This window comes from Sceloporus occidentalis, unplaced genomic scaffold, assembly GCF_023333645.1.
Source record: "Sceloporus occidentalis isolate IW3139 unplaced genomic scaffold, rSceOcc1.0.p SCAF_209, whole genome shotgun sequence".
Classification (NCBI taxonomy): domain Eukaryota; kingdom Metazoa; phylum Chordata; class Lepidosauria; order Squamata; family Phrynosomatidae; genus Sceloporus; species Sceloporus occidentalis.
Genome location: NW_028317189.1, coordinates 917180 through 939775, shown reverse-complemented (window position 1 = coordinate 939775; position 22596 = coordinate 917180). Strand labels below are relative to the sequence as shown.

At 39.6% G+C, this 22596-nt stretch overlaps 1 protein-coding gene across 1 annotated transcript in view; it reads right to left on the bottom strand.

The window, feature by feature from the left end:
• Positions 1 to 21696: 21696 nt before the first annotated feature.
• LOC149277597 (GDNF family receptor alpha-2-like) overlaps positions 21697 to 22596 on the bottom strand; it is a 48866-nt gene continuing 47966 nt past the window's right edge. The window contains exon 10 of the mRNA XM_089502727.1: positions 21697 to 21822. Within this exon, the coding sequence (XP_089358853.1) occupies positions 21697 to 21822 (126 nt within the window). The remainder of the gene's footprint in view (positions 21823 to 22596) is intronic.

Here is a 22596-nt window from a genome sequence, read left to right as displayed (position 1 = left end):
ATAAATAACATGGCTCAGTTGGTATATCCATTGTTTTCTTTATGTGCTCTGTACTGACACCTGCTGGATATTATTGGTAATGACGCCTCATGAAATGTGCTTTTTGGGTTTAAACCAGGAAAATTGATACATCTGTATTGGCTCAAGAGCCTGTAGGGAAAGATTTATTGGGCCAACGTGGAAAATTATGTAGTATTACACGTCTCCTTAGTTGCAACAGGTTTAAATCAGGCATCGGAAAATTGTGGCCCAATACAGGCTTATGATCTTGAGCCCCCATTCCAGGGGACATTGGCAACATTCAACCCAAGGGGCAAGTCTAGTCAGGTGGGCAAAAAACTAATCTAGCAGACAACACCCTCGGCCTCATATACAGAGAGGAAGTGCTTTAAAAATCCACAAATGATGTAGTTAAAGGGATCCAGTCCTGGTATAAATGCCACCAAGTCCTTAGTTATGTTAGACACACTTAGAATAAGTAGAACATGTGTAAAAAAATTCAGGTCATAGCCTAAAAGCTTTAAATCAGAGCAGACCAATTGTCCCTCTTGCCAGCCCTCCACTGCCCCAGTCTCTATCGCTCTCTTTTTGCCCACCGTGTCCAGATGTCCAGATCCCCATCTGCCCTATATCCAAAAACCCTTTACCCCTGTCTTCGGACCTTCTCCCACCTTTGCCGATCAGAGGCGGGTAAGCAGGACCCGGTTGCAGCTTTGAGTATGATAGAAATAGTTTGGCTGTCCCCTTGACAAACATTTGGGGGGCTGCTCCGGTGACGCGCCAATGCACTTTATCATGAAGCCTCTTATTCTTTTGCGGGGTTCGAATATAAAACTGAAACTTTGTTGTTCGGCAGCAAAAAGAAAATTGCAAACTCAGTCAAGTGAAAAGTTTAATTCCAAGGATGAAAGCACACACTTTCATGCAAATTTTACACTTGTATTACATCATACTTAATAGCATTCAGACAAAAACATAAATTCTGATTACAATTTTCTTTCCATGTGTTAAAATCAGCAGTTTGTTTTCAAAAAAGTTTTGTTCATACAAGTTATTAGTAGTTTTTGGTCTTTTAAGCCCCCCCCCCTTTACCCAATTAGTTAAATGTTCAATACAGTTGATTTATGTCTATTTATATATATTTTATTTTCCTTGTAAGGAAGATATTGCCACTTTCTTATATTACATCAGATTTAAGATTGGGAACTGAAGGTTGTAAAGTTCTGTTAAATACAATGTTATTTCTGTGAAGGATCTAAATGTCGGGAATTCTTGAAAGATTCAGAGAGCAGAATTTCACAGAAGAGAATTATTTATTGCTACGTGGTTATAAAATATATTAGCACTTAATACCAGTGATTTATAGTGTGTCCATACACTATTCTGAGGTCAAAAATATATTTTTAAACTGACACTTTTTACAACAAAACTGGAAATCCTTTATCGAGAAGAACTGCTTTATGTTCATTATTAAATAAACATAAAAATATATTTCTTGTAACCTGGCAAGAGTTTTTTTTCAACTGACAATGACATCCTTTTTCCAACTGCCTTTCTTTCAATTACAACTTAACCCTATCAGCTTCTAAAAAAAAATACCGTACATCTGATAATGTTAACATAGATTAACAGAGATTAACATTGAAGTTACACATTGAAGTTACACCATTTGACATAGCAGCACACAAAATTGAACATGTATGATGTACATAGATCTTCCAATAAAGCCAAACTTAATATTTTGTGTATTAAACTGGAATCTGATGTAATACACTGTGGGTCCACCAAGGGGCGCTCAAAGACTTTCCAACATCTCTTTATTAGTTTAGCAGCTCCATTTGTGTCAAAAAATCTAATACATTACCAAATAAAATACCAATGTTTAATGGAACATGGATATTTCCAAGCACATCAGAAACTACATAAATGTAATACAATTTGGAGGCCCTGGACTGATAAATATCCAAATAACCATGGTAGCATAAATTAAAAATAAATAATATATGGGAGCTCATATAATTAGGTACGTGTGTGGTATGATTGATTCTTTTTTTTTTATTTTATTTTTTTTTCTTTCTTTCTTTTTCTTCTGTTTTGTGGTAAGCCTGGGGATAAAGTGTTGAATATCCCGGTTTACAATTGTTGTAATTGATATGACACCAGGGCTAATCTACAGATAATATGTAAAGTTTATAGATAAACCTTAGGTGATCTAATCACTTTATGTGTAATACTTTAATACTTGTGATTCTTCTGATATCTGTACTATTAGGTTATAATATAATTTTTGATATCTGTATTATATTATACTTATTTTGATATCTGTATTATATTATATTGTTGCAATTAAAAAAAATAAAAAAAAATCTAATACATTTAGCAACAGAATAAAAATAACATATAAACTGCATATTATGACACAGTATACAGCATATTATTAATAGTATTAATGGTAATTAAATACACCAATGTTCTTAGCCCTTTATGTGTACTCAAAAGGATAAAATGAAGGGAACACTTCCAGCACAGTAGCTCAATGATCAACTACCAAATATGTGATTGGCTACCACAATGAGAAAGCTACAGCCTATGAGCAAGAAGCATACTTAAGTATGCTAGTATCACATATTTGCTAGTTGATCATTGAGCTACTGTGCTGGAAGCATGCTTAAAACCCTTACGAAAAAATTACTGCAGTTTTTCTGTAGTAATACTGCAGTTTTTTGGACATGAAAAAAACTGCAATACTGCACTTTTACTGCAGTATTACTGCACATTTACTGCAGTTTTACTGCATTTCTACTTCACTGTACTGCAGTTTTACTGCACATTTACTGCGCTTTTTTTTATATTACAAACCTACAGTTGTACTTCAATGTACTGCAGCTTTATTGCATTTGTACTTCTGTACAAAAATAACTGCAGTAAAACTGCAGTACAGTGAAGTACAAATGCAGTAAAAGTGCAGTAAATGTGCAGTAATACTGCAGTAAAAGTGCAGTATTGCAGTTTTTTTCATGTCCAAAAAACTGCAGTATTACTTCAGAAAAACTGCAGTAATTTTTTCGTAAGGGAAGATTGGATTGTTCCCTTCATTTTACCCTTTTGGATTGTTCCCTTCATTTTCTTGCTCATACTTAAGTTTGCTTCCTGTTTTCAGTAGCAGCAGCTGCTAGGGCAAGGAGGACAATGAGACAGAAGTCTAATTACGGTAACTTTGTCTTTAATACTTGCTACATTTTGGTACCGCTGCAGAAAACAGCTCAGTCATCGGAAGAGACAGAAGGTTAGAATGGTGTAATGTCAAAGCCACATACATAACTCCCAATATGTCTAATGCATGCCTCCCAACTGTCCCCCATTGTGCAGAACAGTCTTGGTTTTGCCACTGAGTTCTAGGAATTTTTATAATAATTTTAAGAAGCACTTTAGAGGTGATTTCTGGGGACGTATAATAATTAGGCTACTGTCATTTAAAAACATGGAAATCAGGTTCCCCTAACTTGTAAAAATAGTTTCCGCTGTTTCTATCCATAATATTGTACTTTTAAGGCCGTAGAACACTTGGATAGCCTCATACCCAGCAAACATTCTGAGCTCCTAGAAAAGAGGGACATCAGGGGAGGAAATAGGGACAGAGTGACTTGGGTCTCAAAGCTGGACTGTTTTTTTCCAATAAGTCCCTACCTAATATGTCTATATTACTTAGATATTGTGATTATATTCCAGTAGCCCTCGAGGGTTACTGTATTGTAGACTCAATTGTAGCTTTTAGGCATGTACTACACCCACTATAAATACACAACGTGTGCAAACAGGAAGCTGCAGGGATTCTATGACATGAAAACTGAGGACCGGGACCCATAGACAACAATCGTTCCCGAAGAACACAAACATCTGGGGTATCTCAGGTAAATTATCTTTATGGCCTGTGTTTTAATTAGATCTACAGCAAGGAAATGAGGAGTAATTAATGTTCCTGTCGAAGGATAACTAACAAGGGGGTTAGTAACTGAGATCAGATAGCCCATAAAGCCCAAAGAATATCTTTTAAGAATCCCCTGGAATTCCTAGACAGACAGCCCAGAGCTCTGTTACCTCCTTATAAACCGCGGCCCTACTGGGGACACCCAAAGAATGAAGTCATGTTTCCAGCCTGATTGTCTCCAGAAACCATAAACACAATTACATGGCATATCCGGAGATCGGCAGGAGACACAACCACCAATCACTCAAAATTAGGCAGCTGATAAACATAGCAGTTTAACCCTTCCTACCTCCCTCTGGCATTTAAAAGACAACACATAGGCATACCGCAGATGCATCGTTGAGCAGAGGTAGAAATCAAAAGACTTTGTGGCAGACAATTCACTAAATACCCCAAAATACACCAATGACTGCCATGAGCCATGTTAGTGACACTTTGCCTGTCCCGGTATATGGGAATACGAGGAGAGACGTCATTGTCATGTAAAACTAAGGTGACGGCCATATTTTCCAAGAAAAGTAAACTTAAAGTAAGTAAAGTGCCGCTCCCTGCAGTACGAGGGATGTACAGTACTGTGTACAAGTTTTAGGCAGGTGTAAAACAACACTGTAAAGTAAGAATTCTTTCAAAAATCGTCATGATAATAGTTTCTCATTTAACAAAATGCAAAGTAAGTGAACGTTACAAAAACCTAAATCAAATGAATATTTGGTGAGATCAATTCTTCTAGGCACACCTGCACAAAGTCAGGGATTTCGTAGGGCTCTCTCCACCTAATGTATCGGTTTGTCTCAGTCTGTCAATTCTCGTCTTGTCATACCCCTTGAATATATGTATTGTATTAAGCGCTGCGTAAATTGTTGGCGCTATATAAATAAAAGATAATAATAATAATAATAATAGGCATATAGTTAGGTGTGTGATTAAAGAATTATACCAAACAGGCGCTAATGATCATCAATTTAATATGTAAGTTGAAACACAATCATTAACTAAAAGAGAAAGCTGTGTAGGAAGAAAAAAACTGGACGAGGAACAGCCAGACTCACTAACAATGTGAGGTAGTTTAGTGTCATACACCATGGCAAGACACAGCAACAAGACACAAGGTATGTATTCTGCATCAGCAAGGTCTCACCCAGGCAGAAATTTCAAGGCAGATAGAGGTTTCCCGATGTTCTGTCCAAGCTCTTTTAAAGCCCAAAGAGACGGGCAATGTTGATGACTGTAGACACAGCGGTCGTCCAAAGAAATTTAGTCCAGCAAATGAAAGAGACATCATGCTTACTCTTCACAATCGTAAGATGTCCAGTGAAGCATGGCGGAGGTTCCTTGCAAGTTTGGGCGTGCGTTTCTGCAGATGGAGTTGGGGATTTGGTCATAATGAGAAGCTGAGAAGTACAGATACATATTTATCCATCATGCAAAACCAACAGTGAGGCATCAGATTGGCCCTAAATTCATTCCGCAGCATGACAAACACCCCAAACGTATAGTCAAAGCCATTAAGAACTATCTTCAGCATAAAGAAGATCAAGGAGTCCTGGACGTAATGCCTTGGCCCCCACAGAGCCCTCATCTCTACACCATGGAGATTACACGAAGAGAGAGGAGTGACTGAGGCGCCTAAATCCACAGAACTGTGGTTAGTTCTCCAAGATGTTTGGAACAGCCTACCCGCCGAGTTCCTTAAAAAACTGTGTGCGAGTGTACCTAGAAAGACTGATGCTGTTTCAAAGATAAAGGGCGTTAACACCAAACATTGATTTGATTTTTAGATTTTTCTTCTGTTCACTCACTTTACATTTTGTTAAATGATAAGAACAAACTATTGACAAGCCTATTTTTGAAGGCATTCTTACGTTACATCATTTCTCACCCCTGCCTAAAACTTTTGCACAGCACCGGGTGAAAGGGAACTCATTTCTCAATTCTACGTCCCGCAAGCTGCAGGGGGCAGCACTTTACCTGTGCGGGTCAGCAATATGTGAACATTATATGTGTGGACAAATCACGTAGACAGTAGCAGACATCTTAGGGAGCACGATAAAATCTTAATATTGAAAAGATATAACATTGCAGTCATCGTAGGGCTTTGGAGCATTATACACGATATTTCACACTCACAAGGAAGACAGGTGTGTGTTAAATCCCTGAACTCTATAATAATCCATATTTCCAAAAATATGTGCCCTGGAAAACATGGTCAATATAATCACCCCATGATATCTTTATTTTATTGAACGTATGCTTTCTGTTCCATGATTTGTAAACAAAGGGTAACTTCCACCAACACAGCTTTTAACTGGAGAGATGTGGTTTCAAAATACGCAACTGACATCAGTGGCAAAATGGGGCAAAACTAGCTTGTTGATTCATTTCCAATCCAGTGTTCCGACTTCCTCCATGAGATTCCACCAGAGTGAAGCAATAATTTAATAAAAATGGGAGAAAACATTGGGAAGAAATAATCATTTCATGAGAACCAGAAGTCAAGTATGCTGCCCGGAAGGCCCCTGATTGATCTGCCAAGAAATACAGTCAGATCTACTTTCAAGTAACCTTTTTTTTTATAATGTACATTTTTATTGAGGTTCTAATCACATTTAGAAGGCCTATTTCCAAAAAGTTAAGGATGTTGCCGTTGATATTTTTTATTATTTTGATTAGGTTTGGGGACAGATGGGTTTCGTTCAGTAATCGGAATGATGCGTCTTTTTGATAATATGGTAATTCCACAATTACATCTCACACTTTAGGGCCGGCATCTATAATGCTAATTTACTCCTAATATATTACCCCATGGAGTACATATGTGCGTTATAAACAAAACCGTGTCCGCTACATACACAGAACACAGTGCTGTGATTAGATTACATTGTTTCTATATGAGACATCATATTAACACCTTGTCATACCGCGTCCTTTCTTTTCACGCTTGCTGTTGACTGATGACCTTTAAATGTCAAATGCGTTAAATGACATAGCACTGAGGGGACAGGAGTGACCTTTGAGTGATGTTTTTTAGATCTATGGTACTGAGTATGTTAACGACGCAATGCCCCACAGGTCTCTAGCCACATACTACATGGCACTGGTCATACCATGGGAATGAGAGAATGGCGAGATAGTCTGCAGAATACAAAAGATAGTCACTGCAGAGCTCCATATGTGCCAAACCCCCAGACCTACTGCTGCCTACTGTATGGTGTGTGAGGGGTTAATGGCGAGATGCACTGCCAGTCTCTTGGACATCTTGATCAATGTGTGTTTAATGGGAGTAATTATTGAGATTCATTTGTTGAGGTGGTTTCCAGCGTCAGGACAAAAGCATTGATCTGTGATTGGGGCATTGATCGGCATATTATATGAAAGCTGGCCTGCCATAAACTTAACCTAATGAGACAAGCGATGCTGCCAGTCGACAGAGGGATGTAAAGCAGACTAACAGAGACAGCGAGTGTGAGTGTCAGGCTGGGAGAATGAGACAGACAGATAGGTGGACAGAGACAGGATGGATAAGGAATAAACTAGCAGACTGGGAATGAGTGATAGGTGGCAGAGAGACAGACAGCCTGGAAGGAAAGACAGGCAAACCCGGGCAGGAAGCGTGAGACAGACTCAGGACGAATCTGGGGGAAATATATATATATATATAATGATATATAGCCCAATAATTGTCAGACGATAGAGTTGTAGCGATATCAGAGAGAGTGCGTTTAATTCCGTTTAGATATAGAGGTGTTCAGCTAAGCCCCAGGCTAATACTTCTTATTAAATAAGAACATTCATGCAAACATAAATAACACGACAAATCGAGTGAGAAGAACAGAGGAACCGTCTTCCCATTATTTTCTGAAGCTTCCGTTCTCTCTAATCTGCCTGCTGTTCATTCCCTATATCCTGCTCACCGCAACTACCCTAACCCAGCACTCTCATAGACTCCATCTAAACTACCCCTTCAGCTGCCTGATCTACTCCACTCCATACTCTACCTTATTCATTCAGCCCCCCTACCTCGTTAGCCCCCACGTTCCTCATTCCCAACCCAGCGCTTAAAAGGTGGAGCGGATATGATGTCATTTCATTCGCAGAGAGAACAATGACATGGATGTCCTGCTTCAGGCCTAGCGCCCCCCCCCAGCCTAAATTAGCTCTTAGGACAGTGCAAATTCTTCAAACTGGCCCGGTCACAAGATTGATGTGGTCCACAGCAGCTTTCAGCACATGCGAGCAGGGCGTTTGAGGTGACACACACGTTGATGTATGTATGTGAGTGACAGAGATTGTGTTGTGTAGTAACTACATAAGGGGTTGCAGACGAAGGGGTTTGGGGGTCACTTGGCCCTGGGTCTAGCCCCCCTCCACTCCTACCATTCCTGCTTACACCCTATCTATACATCTTATATACATGTTGATCTCCACCTCCTCTGTCGCTTTCTCTCTTCTAATTACACATTTTGTTTTTTGACTTATTATTTGAGTTCCAATCTTTATAATTATCTATCGTCGTATATCATTTGCTCACATATACCTTTTTTTTTTTTACTTAGTTCATCTATTCTCTCTTTTACCCCTGATATTCATCATCCCTTCTTTCCCTACCCACCTAGTATGCATAATAACAACTTAGATGTTAAGCCTTCCTACATTACTTAGTGCCATATAATTTTGGGATCATGCGCCAAGATTTATGGAGCTGTGACCCACCATGTGTGTGTTTTTATATACTCACAGTCCTTATTCTATTTGTTACTATACAAACACATGCTCGCGCTCACACACACACTCGCGCACACACACGCTCACGCACACACGCGCGCACACACACACTGATTAGGGCCTGGGTGTCTCGGAGCTCCTGTCTCATGTTTCCTAACCTGATTATGTTGCTCCAGATGCCTTTATGATGTGGCTCATTAGTATCCTAATGTGATCAGCCTGCAATGTGCTGACAGGGGGCAACTGACATGTCTGGAAATACCGGCATCTCTCGGGCCGGCTCCCTTCCCTCCGAGGTCCAGCCTGCTGTGTGGTGTGTGTGCATTTTACAGGAATCAAGAAGTACCTAATGAAATATGGGATAACGGCTGAACTCGAATCTCAGCAGAGCATCTCAGGAGAAAACGCTCTGCCTTTGCGTGAAATGTAGCCTCTCGGCAGTATTTCTGAGGGTTCCAGAGGTACTCCAAAAGTAAGCAGTATTTGAAAAAGGGATACTTAACCAATAATTACTTAACTGGAGAGTAGTTAGCTCAGGTACTAGGATGACTGGTTTGGAAAAAGGTTGAGTAGGACTCCTTTATCAGCACATTATCTACATTCGAAGGAGATCCCATTTTTATCACTAAAGGCTTCAAGGAAAAATGAGTTAACATAATGAGATCATCCTCAAGTAGCAAAAATTAATTTGGCTCTTAAGTCGCTAGAGCAGAAGCACTTGCCCACTTGCCCCAAGGGCTGCTAACTCCCTGTTAATAGGCTTAGGGCATAACGACTCCACAATCCATTACGTTACATCATAACCATACTGCGCCAGCAGATTCCGTAGCGCTTTTACAAAAACGGGACAGTAAAAATATTTAAGACAATTTCAAATTGACCATAAGCACGGTACAGAAGAAGAAGAAGGAGAAGAGTGCCCTATTCTTGTGAGCTTACAATCTAATGGATGATTTTACAATCCAGCAAAACTCTGAGCTTTTCATATATATATATATATATATATATATATATATATATATATCAAGTGCTGCTTTTAAAGCGGCTCACAATAGAGGGATTGGAAGGCTAGTACAATGTCATAAATCTGGACTAAACTGAGCTTCAGTTATGCGTTTTGCAGGGTCGCCAGTGTTATCAAATCATAAAATATAGTTAATGAGAGATTTTTTCATCTGAACTCATCTCACCTGCAAATCACTGTTTAATGAATCGAGCCCAGTGATCTTTTCCTAGGCACTAGTGCTGTGTTCTGCTGGAGGGAGATGATGTTCTGGATTTTATGATCCATAAAACATTTACATTCCTCTGTATGCTCATCACTTTTGCATATTTTGTTCTTTTCAAGGAACAAATCTGAGTTTTTATGGGCCCTTGGCACATTTTTTTTTTAAATATATATTTTAAAATTTAGGGAGACATTTATATAGTCTATACCATACTCTGTGTAGAAAAGTAAGCATAATAGTTACCATTCTTGGTGAATGCACATCAACTTAAAATTATTATTTATTGATTTATGTAGCACCATCATATTCCACAGCGCTGTACAATGGGTAGACAGGACATAACAAGTAACGCATCACAATTTGGACTTATAGCAACAAAAGGTGAGGAGCGCCCTGCTCAAAGGAGCTTACAATCTAGATACATTCTACAGAGCTACATTGACATAAGCCATATCCAGTAAAGTTGTGTTGCAATCAGCGATGATCAGAGCAAAAATGTTTAAGACTCGTCATCGCCTAATCATGGTTCACACTCTGAATGTCAGAAAGTAGACAACAATCTATGCATTGCAGTAGCTAAATTACCCACGAATATGTAGCACGACACAAATCAAGAAGAAAACAGTGTACATTTTCTTGGATCTGTTCCTTGTGACATCATCATCTATTCTCCATTGTGTTAGTTTGTTTGCATATGGTGCTTAACGACAATGCCATTAATATGGGACAGTATAAACAAATCCAAAACCCATTTTCTCTTGATCTATACTATTTTCTTGCAATTCTCTTTGCTCAATTTCTATCACATTAAATGCTCTCCATCCACCGTGTATTACATTTAGGTGACATGGGCCCTTTAGTAATAACGTCCTTTCCTTCAGATGAAAATAAATATCACTGAAGAACACCTAGAAATCGCCTCTTAGTTTAAGTGCGGGGGACCCTTTTCCATTATGAAGGGTGGTTTGAAGCCCGGGGCTGCCGTAATTCTCTGTTATTCCTTGTGCAGTGAGTGAATTGGGACATTGTTATAGATGCCATGTGAAATAACAAGTGCCTTGGTCCTCACAATCCCAACATCCAATTCAATAAAAAAAAACACATTGTCATCCTATCTCTGGAACAAAAAAAGGGAAATTATTCGTTGGTAGCCCATTAAGCCATTCCGTCCTGTGCTTGGCGCACCTCCTGAGACTGGAAGCCACGCTCATGGATATTCATGCATTTGCCCTATATCTGTCTCCATTCCTCATTGTCTTATCTAGTAGAATTCTCTTCTATCACAAAAGTCTATATACTGTCAGAGCTGGTGCTGCCTATAGGCAAGGTAGGCGCCGGTCTGGAGCGCAGATCTACTGGGGACGTGTAAAGTCATGTATGTCTTATCTTTGCTTTTTCTAGTATTCCAGTAGTCTGTTATATCAACTCCCCTGATGTTCCACTTTTGTAGGAGGTCAAAAAGCCTTTTGAGTCTTTCACAGTAGAAAATGGCTTTAAAAATATAAAGTGTAGAAATAAAATACAATATTCTTCTTCTAAATTCCATATTATGTAAATAGCTGTCAACAGCCCACAAAGTCACATAAAACGGCCAACGTCGGACCCCTAATGCAAATGCGTCCCTCTTTGGCCGTTTTAAATGTGGTGAGATATGGAGACATGCAGATAAGGACGCAGGGTCACTTTGATTACTAACCCACAATGGTATTGGTTTGTATATTATGCCTGCTACTTTATATATAGGTTTGAGCACAGGGCGGAATTATATATGCTGGAGAGTTCCACCTGCATAATGCTGTTGATCAGGTTAGATCTCCTCGCACAGAATATGGATAACCTCAGACCTATACAGGCGAGTCTGAGAATAGTCAAATGTTTATAGTGAACAACATCATACAGGTAGAAAACTTTGTGTTTATCCACCCTTTGAGACAAAGCAGAAAGACCATGGTTTTGTAGGCAAATGTGTTTTTGGTAATGAGACCTCATCCAATGACTTTTTCTGTGGGCACCTGATTTATACCAGATTCTGGGTTAGAGCAGAAGTGCAGCCATGTGCCAATCAAAGAACTGTATTTCCCAGTTCTGGGAGTAGAATCTGCCTTTGATGTATTTATATTATATGGTGACACAATAACACACATATATATATATATATAATATGAACATTCTATTCCATATGAACATTGCTGTCAGTACACAGTGTGCTGAATGTCATTTAATATCGCATATACTGCCCCAGGCTCAAGCAAGCCTCATGCCTCCTCTCTGGCAGGGGTAGCGATCTTACCACCTCTCCCCTGGTGGGATGTGTCCCCCCCACCCCCAACAAACTGTCTTCTTAGTCATGCGTCACACATGGGTATATGGTTCTTAGTGCACAAATATCCATGTAATGTTTAATGGCAGGTAAGAATCAAGTGACTCACATAATTTGCAGATTTTTATCAATTCACAGACCTCGGGAATATTTAATCATGTTCCTTATTGCAATTATGACCTCAATTCATTTCCTTATGGAAAAGACTTCTTGCCCTGAGTGCCATATACCACTGTTCAGTTGCTCTACCAAGTGATGCACTCTCGTTGTATTTCCATACAAGGCTGGAGGAGATCATGAAAACTATATCATGGGTTGGTATTGTATTATATAGTAACTACAGCAGCATGGTCAACTGTCTAGGTTATCCATGCTGCAATAGTCAACATGCCTTTGTCTCTTGAACATCTCACTTGTCCCTCTGTCGCCTTCCCATTACTGAATCTAGCTCCTCTTTGCCCTCAGTCTTCTGACATCTCTGTTTCTTTCTTTCTGTTTGTGGCCCGTTCTCTTTTTCCTTAACATCTCTATGTTATTCTCATTTCTTGCTGTCTCTTGAACCCGTAGCTGTCAGATAAATGGACTCAATAGCTATTCTACCAATCTCTCAGGTACCTGTCTCCTCTCTTTTTCTAATACCCTTCTGCTGTTTCTTATCTCTCTCTATTGCTTCTTCTGTCTGTCACATATGCCTCTCTCCTGTGACTTGTCTACCACCATCCTGCGTCTCTCGTCTCTGGATCACATACTTTCCAGGTATTTTTGTTGTTTCAATTTAAACGTGTTACCCTTTACCCGACCTCCCTCCTTAATCTGTCCATTTTTCATAACACTGGAATGAAAAAAACCTGATTCTAAAAGCCAAACACTGAGAATTCCTAGGAATGCAGAACACTTTATACGTGAAAGCACCAAGTCAACCAGCAGCTGCATATTCATGCAATCAGAGGCAATCTAAAGATTTCAGACATTGTTCTCATATTATTATTGGGATCTGCAGCATTCAGGCTTTGCAAACCATTCTTCACACAGCAAGGAATGGCATCTTTTTCTTGTGTTTTCTCCTGGTGACAAAGTAAAAGCCCTGATGACCTTGGAAGAGTAAAACGAGGACACTGTAGAACTTGTACGCTGAGTAGATTCTTTCCTATTCTTGTCTGTTAGTGCCCACTAACCATTAAGGATTTCCTTTTATCTCCAGTGGCGATAGTATTATAGTCTTAAACACCTACGAAGATCAACACGTTTAGAGGATATAAAGACGACTACATGGTTTTGGGGGGAAATCCTATTTTCATTTGGGATTACTTTATTGTATGAGAAATTAACATAACTCACTGGAGCATATGCTGTGTAATATTCATAAAAAATATAATTTTGGTAAACAGAAAATTAGTTACTAAAAATTCCTCCAACTCATCGGCCATTATTAGAACCATTTGGCTGCCACCAATAGCGAGTCACTACAAAATAACCTTTGTGATTATGCTAAAAGGTTAATATTTGATAAGTCTAAAGGTCTGCTCATTTACAAAGTTCTCAAGTATGCCTCCAACCTCGTATTCCTTCCCTTCTTCCACTCTCTCCATCTTGACCTCCTTTGCCTTCTTCTATCCACCCAGAAAATCTTCCGTTAATATCAAACTTACCCCCCAGTCACACCCAGTCTGGTCAGACTTCAGTAAGAGATCAAACTATATACTTTGATAATGCGAAAGCAGCAGAGACATTGGTTAATAAAGGTGAACCTGATACCCTGGTAATATACATACACAAAGCACTTAGTCCTCTATATAATCACATTATGGTAAAACACTTGGAGGCTGCACCTGATTTGATTGATCTTACAGTTATTCAAAGGACACGAAAATAAAAACATAAAGGAAATGTGTCAATTGTTCAGATATATCATAAATGTTATAACAACTTGAGGAGTGTCCATGACTCAGTACCTCATCTTGGTGTGATGGGTAAATACCCCACTGCCCCTCCCTGGATCTGGATATGAGCCAAAACAGTTTTGAGATCTTACAAAAGGTAGACACATGGGGAGAATAGATGGACCAAATGGCTATATTATCTGCCATTAAATTCTATGTTTCTATGGCTATTCCACCCATGCATTCAGAACATTGGTATATATGTTGGGATAGAGAAGGGACATAATGATGGTGCTATACATCAATCACTAAATTATTATTATTATTTACCCTTGACCAGTAACCATGATTGGTAGCTATTACTATTACTTTTCTGTCCAGTATGAACTCTCATAGTCAATTTGGGACTTGCAGTACCATTTACCTCCTAAAACCCATCCCTCTCATCAGGTCATATAATGTATAGAATTACATTTACCAAAACAGATATTGTCGTGTTGGTTCCTGGGTAGATAGACCAAGGAAACTGGCAACACCTTTTATTTGGACCTGTTTGGCCATGTAACCATTTACACCACTTAGTCCCATCAAGTCCTGTTGATCTTGTAGGATATTGACCAATTCGCCCATTTAAATGTCCCCACCGGCTGATTAGACGAGTCCCAGTGGGACTGGAGCTCTTTCCATGTTATAGGATCCGTCCCGTATAAGTAAATGTGTTAGCAGGAGTCAAAACATTGACAGAAATAGCTGCGTCAGGGTGTCAGTAGGGACATCTTACTGGTGTATATATATATACAGTGGGACGCAAAATGAGCATCCCTTGACAGATCAGATGTCACCACTTCCCAGCATTGGCCAGAAGCAGACAGTGGTTCTTTCCTAACAGGGTTATAGAGAAGAAGGTGATATATGGACATGGATTATAACTAGAGGAATCCATATTAAAAGCACACAGAAATTCCTTGGTTTAAATAAGTCAATGTACAAAGATCTTTGCCTATGTGTCCAAATGCTACATTTGCCTTGAATGGGTTGGTCACTGTGCTTGCAATTGTCCTAGCTACAAGATCGTACCATATAACCAGTGAAGAAAGCTTCGAAGGACCCCCACAGAACTAAGAGCCTCAACCGAGGATGTGGGAGAGGAGAAACATAGATTTCTGTTACTTTTTATAATGCTATATTGTTTTTTTCTTCTTTGCTGTCTTCCTTAGTTTACATATAATTCGTATTTTCATCACTTGCCTTTGAAACGAGAGTCCAGAAAATCCTGTCATTTTGTCACCCTCTGCCTAGGCAAAGAATGTATTCCAGCTTTAGAAAGACCATACAAACATCGTATTATTTCAGGATTATTTTTGCACAAAAAAACAATTGATTTACAATGTAATTTCTGTTTAAGTCGCCAGCCTACTACTTTACTATATGGAGTAAAGAGCAATGCTTTTAAATGATCCAGTTACCAGAGGTTTACTTATTGGGGTCGCTGCCCTAAGCCTGGCCTAGGTCAACACCCCTAGCAGCCCCCAGACCTACCGTGTGCGGGGGCTGTACATGTCCTCTTCAAGTCTTCTTTGCAGAAAGTGCCAGGATTTGATGTCATATCTTCCACATTAAGTTGTGTGGAAAAGATACTATGGTGGTCTGCACTGACCAGTAGCCCAATAGTCTCTCAACAGGACTGTCACCTTTTACTAGCCATTTGCTGGACGATCTTTGAAGAGTTGCTCCCGGGGTGTGACCAGGGGGTTTATGATTCAGAGCAAAAATGTTTTTCACATTTTGTTTGTTATAAAGGAGACAGAAAAAATGAAAGATGAGAAAAGTGAGGGAGACAAAAGAAAATAACAGATTTAAAAAGTACCCATGAGAGAAAGGAGGGATACGAGGAGATGGATGCTAGAAAAGAAAGAAACAGAGGAGGAAGAGCAAACGAGAGAAGGGAAGAGAAAATGAAGAGAAGAAAAAAGGGCAAAAGACTGAAAAAAAGTGAGACACGTATGCACAAAAACACAGACACTCACACATACACCATGACATTCATACTAACACACCCAGACTGTCACTTATAGAAACTCACACTAACACCATTGGACACACATCCAGACAGATATTATCACACACAGACACTATAACACACATACCTCACTTCACTGCTCCGCCAGGGCCGGCCCGACAATGGAGCCGAGTGGGGCAACCGCCCCAAGCCCTTTTTTTTTTTTTTTAAAGCGAAAAAGAGAGAAAGGGGCGCCGAGTGGTTTTCGCTTACCAAGCTGTCAGTACCCGCTCGGCGCCCCTCTCTCTCCTCCTCTGCGGTGAGTCTCCCTGTTCGGTCTCGGTGCCGGCTTGTAATGCTGAGTGCCGGAAGATTTCCGGCGCTCAGCATTACAAGCCGGCACCGAGACCAAACAGGGAGACTCGCCGCAGGACTGCTGAAAGGTAAGTACAAGGGGGGGGGGGGGCGGCAGGGGGGGGGGGAAGGGTAGATAATGGGGGGGGCTGCAGGGACGGAGGGAGAGGAAGGGTAGATAAGGGGGGGCGGCATTTTAAAATTTGCCCCAGGCGGCATTTTGCCTTGGGCCGACCCTGTGCTCTGCTACTACCACGAAGCAACGTTTCTACACCCCGCTGAACCCTGACTCTATTTAGAAACTAGCGGTTTGCAGGAGATAAAGAAGTTAGTCTGGGACTTATTCCGGTCCCTAATATAGAGGCCGAGAGGATGCAAGCTACATTATTTCTTCTGGAGTAGAGAACAAGCCATATTTTGGCCAAACCATGACCATCAGCCTTTACAGCTTTTACCCATATTCTCCAAAGGAACATCAAACCCTGAACCATCACAATAAATCTGCCTTTAATCCATTATGAGCAGTAAATATATAAGTGGATAACGTTTCTCTTGCATCAGCCCCAGAAGTCTACTTGTCCTTAATCAAGTGTTTTTCCTTTAATTTTCTGCTTAGAAGAAAAACACGCAAATTGTTTATAGCCAAGAAGGTTTCTTGGGAAAGCGCTGCTCTCTGACCAACATCAGATGCATCTGTTTGTAATATAAATCCTCTTCATAAATCTGTAACATGGGTGGGCACGGCTAGGTGTGTTCTGTTTGTGAAAAGCGTTAAATTATGACCGGTAATATAGCCTTGATCAGATCTCATGGGAATAAATGTTCAGCAGCAGATGTTAGAAGAAGATATTTCTTGCGTTTCTCGATAATCAGTTACCTGGCTACATCAGCTCAGCAGTTGAACAGAACCCCACGGAATTTACCATTCCGCCTTAGCTGTAGAATATTGAGCTATATCCCAGAGAATACTTCATTCTACGAGAATCTTCCTCCCCCTAATCACAGAACACCAGCATACTATTTTTATGAGACTTCTGAAGATGATTAAACAGACTACCGTTTATATCGAAAGAGCTGGAAGAATACTTAATGTGTTCTTCTATTCTTACTATATAACATTTAAGGAAGAAGCCCTATTGTTCCCCGTCACGTTAGGACCAGTTTTAATTTCTTTATTTGTAAGGTTTTAATCCGGGTAAAGAACTCACATGCATGTAGGCAAAGTCCAGGTAACATATAAAGGGATAATCCTAAAAACAAGGTCAGACAAGCCAAGGTTATAAATCCAACAAGCATCAAAAGGAGAGAAAGATCAGGTGAGCCCAAGGTCAGGTAGGCAGCATAAAGCAACTTGTACATACGTCTTACAACTTACAACTTGTGCAATCACATACGTCTTCAAGACCTCCCAAGTCCCTTGCTAAGATGTTATTACAAAGCAGACTACCTAATGAAGTATCGGTAATTATCAATTCAGTTAACTAATAAGAACCATAAAAAGAAACAATGTAGTTGAGCTTGGCACAGATGTACCCCGTTATACTTAAGTAGCCTTGCATTTCAGCAAACTAAGTCAGACTTTGTGGTTTAACCCCTAAGAGAACTTTCCTCCTGATGCTTACCTGTTGCAAGTTGCTTACAGTAGCTCTTCTTACTTTTTCCTCTAATACCAGCCTGGATCAGCTAAAATAGCTTGTAACGTGTCCTAATTAAGCATAAAATTAAGTATTGTATGTAGTAATGTACTTAAGCATTGACAAAAATCTTCTTTATCTCATTTTCGTCCAATAAATTTGACTGCCGTTGTGTTCAGCCATATTATATTTTTTGCCACCTTCCGTGTTCAAACACCACACTGAGCTATTTCTTTATGGCAATGCTAATGAAGTCCAAACCTCCATCGTCAGTGTGTTCTGCTGGGTGAATAATACTGAATAACGGGCAGTATGAGAAGGAGTAAGGGAGTTTCTCTAGAAGATAGGGCTAACAAAGCTAGAACCCATAGAAATGGCTACCATGCATCTGTTTAAAAAAAGTTATATATTAGAAACACAAAAAGAAAACAGAGCATTATGGCTGAAAACCTGTTTTTATATGATAGTAGTTATACAAATATTTGGTAGACGTTCCCCCTTAATGGGGAGGAATTATTATGCATATCCTAAAATTAAGGAGGTTTAGATGACGGCTTCCAAGGTATTCACATAAAGTCGGTTTCCAATATCTCTGCATTGCTTACGGTATTCTGCAAGAACCATTCCATATGTTTATTTAGAGTATAGAACTGCAAAGCGTATGATCTGGTAAAGTGACAGACAGGCAAGATATACATATATATATATCGACAATTATTTAAATCCGCGCTGCTTTAAGGGCAAATGAAACAGAACACACGATAACTCATCATGAAAGTGCCTCGGCGCTCAGGATTTTGGAGATAATTCTGCTCAAATTATACAAAAGCAGATGTTGAAGCTGTGGTTTTACATTATTCAATTAACATTCAACGATACAATTAGTTTGTGCTTTCAACAGAGCCTGCCTGAACTGCTGGTAATTGCTCCAAAACCAGCCAAGTAATCATCATGTTGATTGTTACACAATAAAAAAAAAACACTATAACACAATCCATTTAACCTCCATGCATTATGATAAACGGTGTCTGTTCCATAGCTCTTAGAGCCAACAATGTTCTTGTATATCTTCACAAGATCAAAGCGTGGACATATATATAATATATTACGCTATCCGTTCTTATCCATTATAAAGGACCCAGGGGCATGCGTTAAAGATTAAAAAAGAAAAAAAAATACATGGTTTTACGGATGGATTATGGATTATAGGAATTTAGGATAACAGATATGTTTTATTCTGTAAACTCATTAGGTACGTGCTTTCTGGTTAATCTTGTTATGTAGGTCTGTTTCTTATCCAAGAGAAGCCACATCTCAGAACTCACTTTATGACATTGCTTCTGCAGAGGGTTTAGGAAAGGTCAATGAGTAAGGAGGAACGGGTGCACTAGAGGCTCTGATATGCCTGATAATGTCTCCTCCGGTGTGGATAGAAATACAGAATTTGATGGCACATAGTAACTTTTTGGCCCATCTTGTCTGCCCTACATACCTTTTCTGGAGCAAGTGAGCACCAACTATATTGTGGGGTTTGGGCACAGATCTCTTACAGAGCTTCGTTGTATTCCTACATGGAGAACGCTGAGGGACATGGCTTGAAGCACTAGGCAGTAAAGGTTGGTGAACTAGCCTTTGGCATGGCATGACCATAGATAAAAGGCTCCCTCAATTACGGGTATATCTGTAGAGGACCACTCAACGTTTACATCACTGTCAGAAGTGATTCATTTACACATTTGGGGATTTACATAAAAAATTTACTCTGGCACAAATTTTTACCACCATAGCAAGAAACGGAATGGTCCTGCTACCTGGACCATTCCATTGGTTGCTACGGCGATAGAATGAACTTTTGCACCAGAATCCCATTCATAGGCTGTTCCTTCATTGTACTCATTAACACATAATATAAAATAAGGATTTTTTGAATTATGCCGTCCGCCAGATAAAACACAGACTAGGCAGACGTCTCACAGTATAGAATCATAATTTATTATAACGACCAGTACTTAAGAACCATTATGGAGGAAAAACAGGACCAACTAACTCTTGAAATGTCGATACAAATGGATCAGCTCCTTGAAAACTATTTCCTTACAAGATATTAATGAAGAATTAATGCAATAAAAATATATATATTTATGGTTGATAATCTATCTTGGTTTTACATGGATGCATATCCGCCAGTCAGAAAATAGTGAGTTATTATGTGTACATCATACTTAGGCTATTGATTTATGGGTATGGAGGATAGCATTATGTATGCATAGCCATCAGTGTGCGGTTTTGAAAAAGTAGAGTTGGATCCTTTTGATAATAATGTACAAGACATAGCATGAACTCACCAGTTAGAGGATGCTAACTAAAAGCATCATCGGTTATATACTGAATAATGCAGCGTGTGTCTCGGAACCACTGCATACAATGGATTCATTATCCGAGTAGAACCTTTTCTAGGAGTATCATCAGAAAGCAAGTGTGGGGACTTCATGATGGAGACCCAGGTAGCTCAGGGTGGGTATACCAGACAGAATAATTCACATCAATAATATAAATAAAAATAACACATTTGCCATCATACTGAACTACTACAAAAACAGCTAAATCATTTTGTTTCTTGACAGTTTTCCTTCTTAATGATACATGCGCGATGAGTTCTGTAGGTTGGAGGAGGCCCGTAATGTGTGCTGCATTAATGCAGTGAGACCGCAGTGAGAGTCGGGGGAAAGCATGATTGAGTGTGTTTCCTAAGACTGCAATAAATGAACACGACTTTATGGTCAATACATTTTAATTCATTAAATGAAGAAAAATGCACAATTCCAGATAAAGATATTTATATACAGGGAGCGAGAGACGCGCCGAGCTTCACGCCATTAATCCACCACCTGCCGAATATTTCTAGAGATTAACACTTTCCAGTCTGCTATCTATTCCACCCTCTCTTAGCAGATGACCCCTGCAAACCCTTATAGATTGTGAAGCGTTAAAGCACTCTATAGCAGAAACTTGCCTTGCACACTTTATATATACACACACAAACCCTCACACATATATATATATATATATATATACATATATTTGTAAAAACAAATTAAAGTGCTTGTACCCCCATCTTATTTCTCTTGATCCCCTTACACTAAACTCAACACAAACAAAAAAATATCACATTGAGATTTAACAAACATACAAAAGTGTGTAATTGTGTGGGTTTGTTTCCTAATCCACATTCCATTTTCCTGCCTCTCTCTTTTATAATTTTTTTTGTCATTCTTCTACATTTCTCATCAACTTACCCATCCTTTGACCCCTTTTTCCCCTCTTTGGGTCCCTTTGCAAATTTACAAGTAAAGCTTTTTCCTATACTTTTGGTTTTTCCACAACTCCTTCCGCTAGGGAGAGTTAACTTGTTTAAAGGAGAAGGTTAAGTGATTGTACATAGTATGTTACATCTTATCAGTCCGCTTTAAGCTCCACTTGTTACATTTTGCTTCCCGCAATTCTTAGCTGTGGAATATCAGCCGCAACAGTCCATCATAATCAGAGGAGGGGAGAGGTTTCCCGTACTCTTCAGGGGGCGATTGTAGAGTAAACAACGGTTAGGAGTACATACAGAAGAGAAGCTTGGAGATGAGGAATGCCAGAAGAGTCCTCCTGTGTCCTCACATGAGGCGTGTCATTATAGTTTAGCTGGGACTGCAAAAGAAGAAAGATTGAAACAGTGATTAGAGTCGTACTGCAACCCCACTGAGTTCAGCACGTGATTGTCATTGAAGTAAAAAAAATTATACCATCACCATGACCTTTATGTCACATAATATGATCTTTATGTCAAGAAAATTAAATAGAGTTGTTTTGTGCATCTTAACCAGTGGTGTATTTTACTCTAAGACGGAAGGTCTGGGGTGGCAGCTTGTCCTCTGGAGCAAAACAGGGACCAGATTGCCCTGTTGGGTGGTCAGGCTTCTCAGGGCCTTACTGCACAATGGACAGGTTAGAAGGGAGATCTCCGATCTCCTGAAATGCCTTCATAGCAGTCTGTACCCAGCTCTGTATGTCTTTCTGGTGTAATATGCTGGCCTCCAGTAGAATGGACCTCAGACGCAGAGGCAGGCATGGTGGGAGCACTGTCCTGGACCTAGGTAAATCCCTACATAAGTGCACCATTAGTGGCACCTCCCGCGACCAAATATTTGAAGTTTTCACACTACTCCGAATCCCTTTGGTAGGTTTTGTGAAAACTAACAAAGTTATTCATGAACGCTCTTGCGGTAAGAAAGCTTTACTTTTCACCCTGTTCTAATTGTAATAATACACAATTGCTTTACACTCTACGAAAGTATAGCGGAAGAACCCCCAGACATAATTCCTATCTAGCAGATGAGACAGAAGTATTGTGAGTTCCCAAAATGGGATAAAAGCCATTAAATGGAGTCATTCATTAAGCAAAATTGATTGACTGCATCAGCA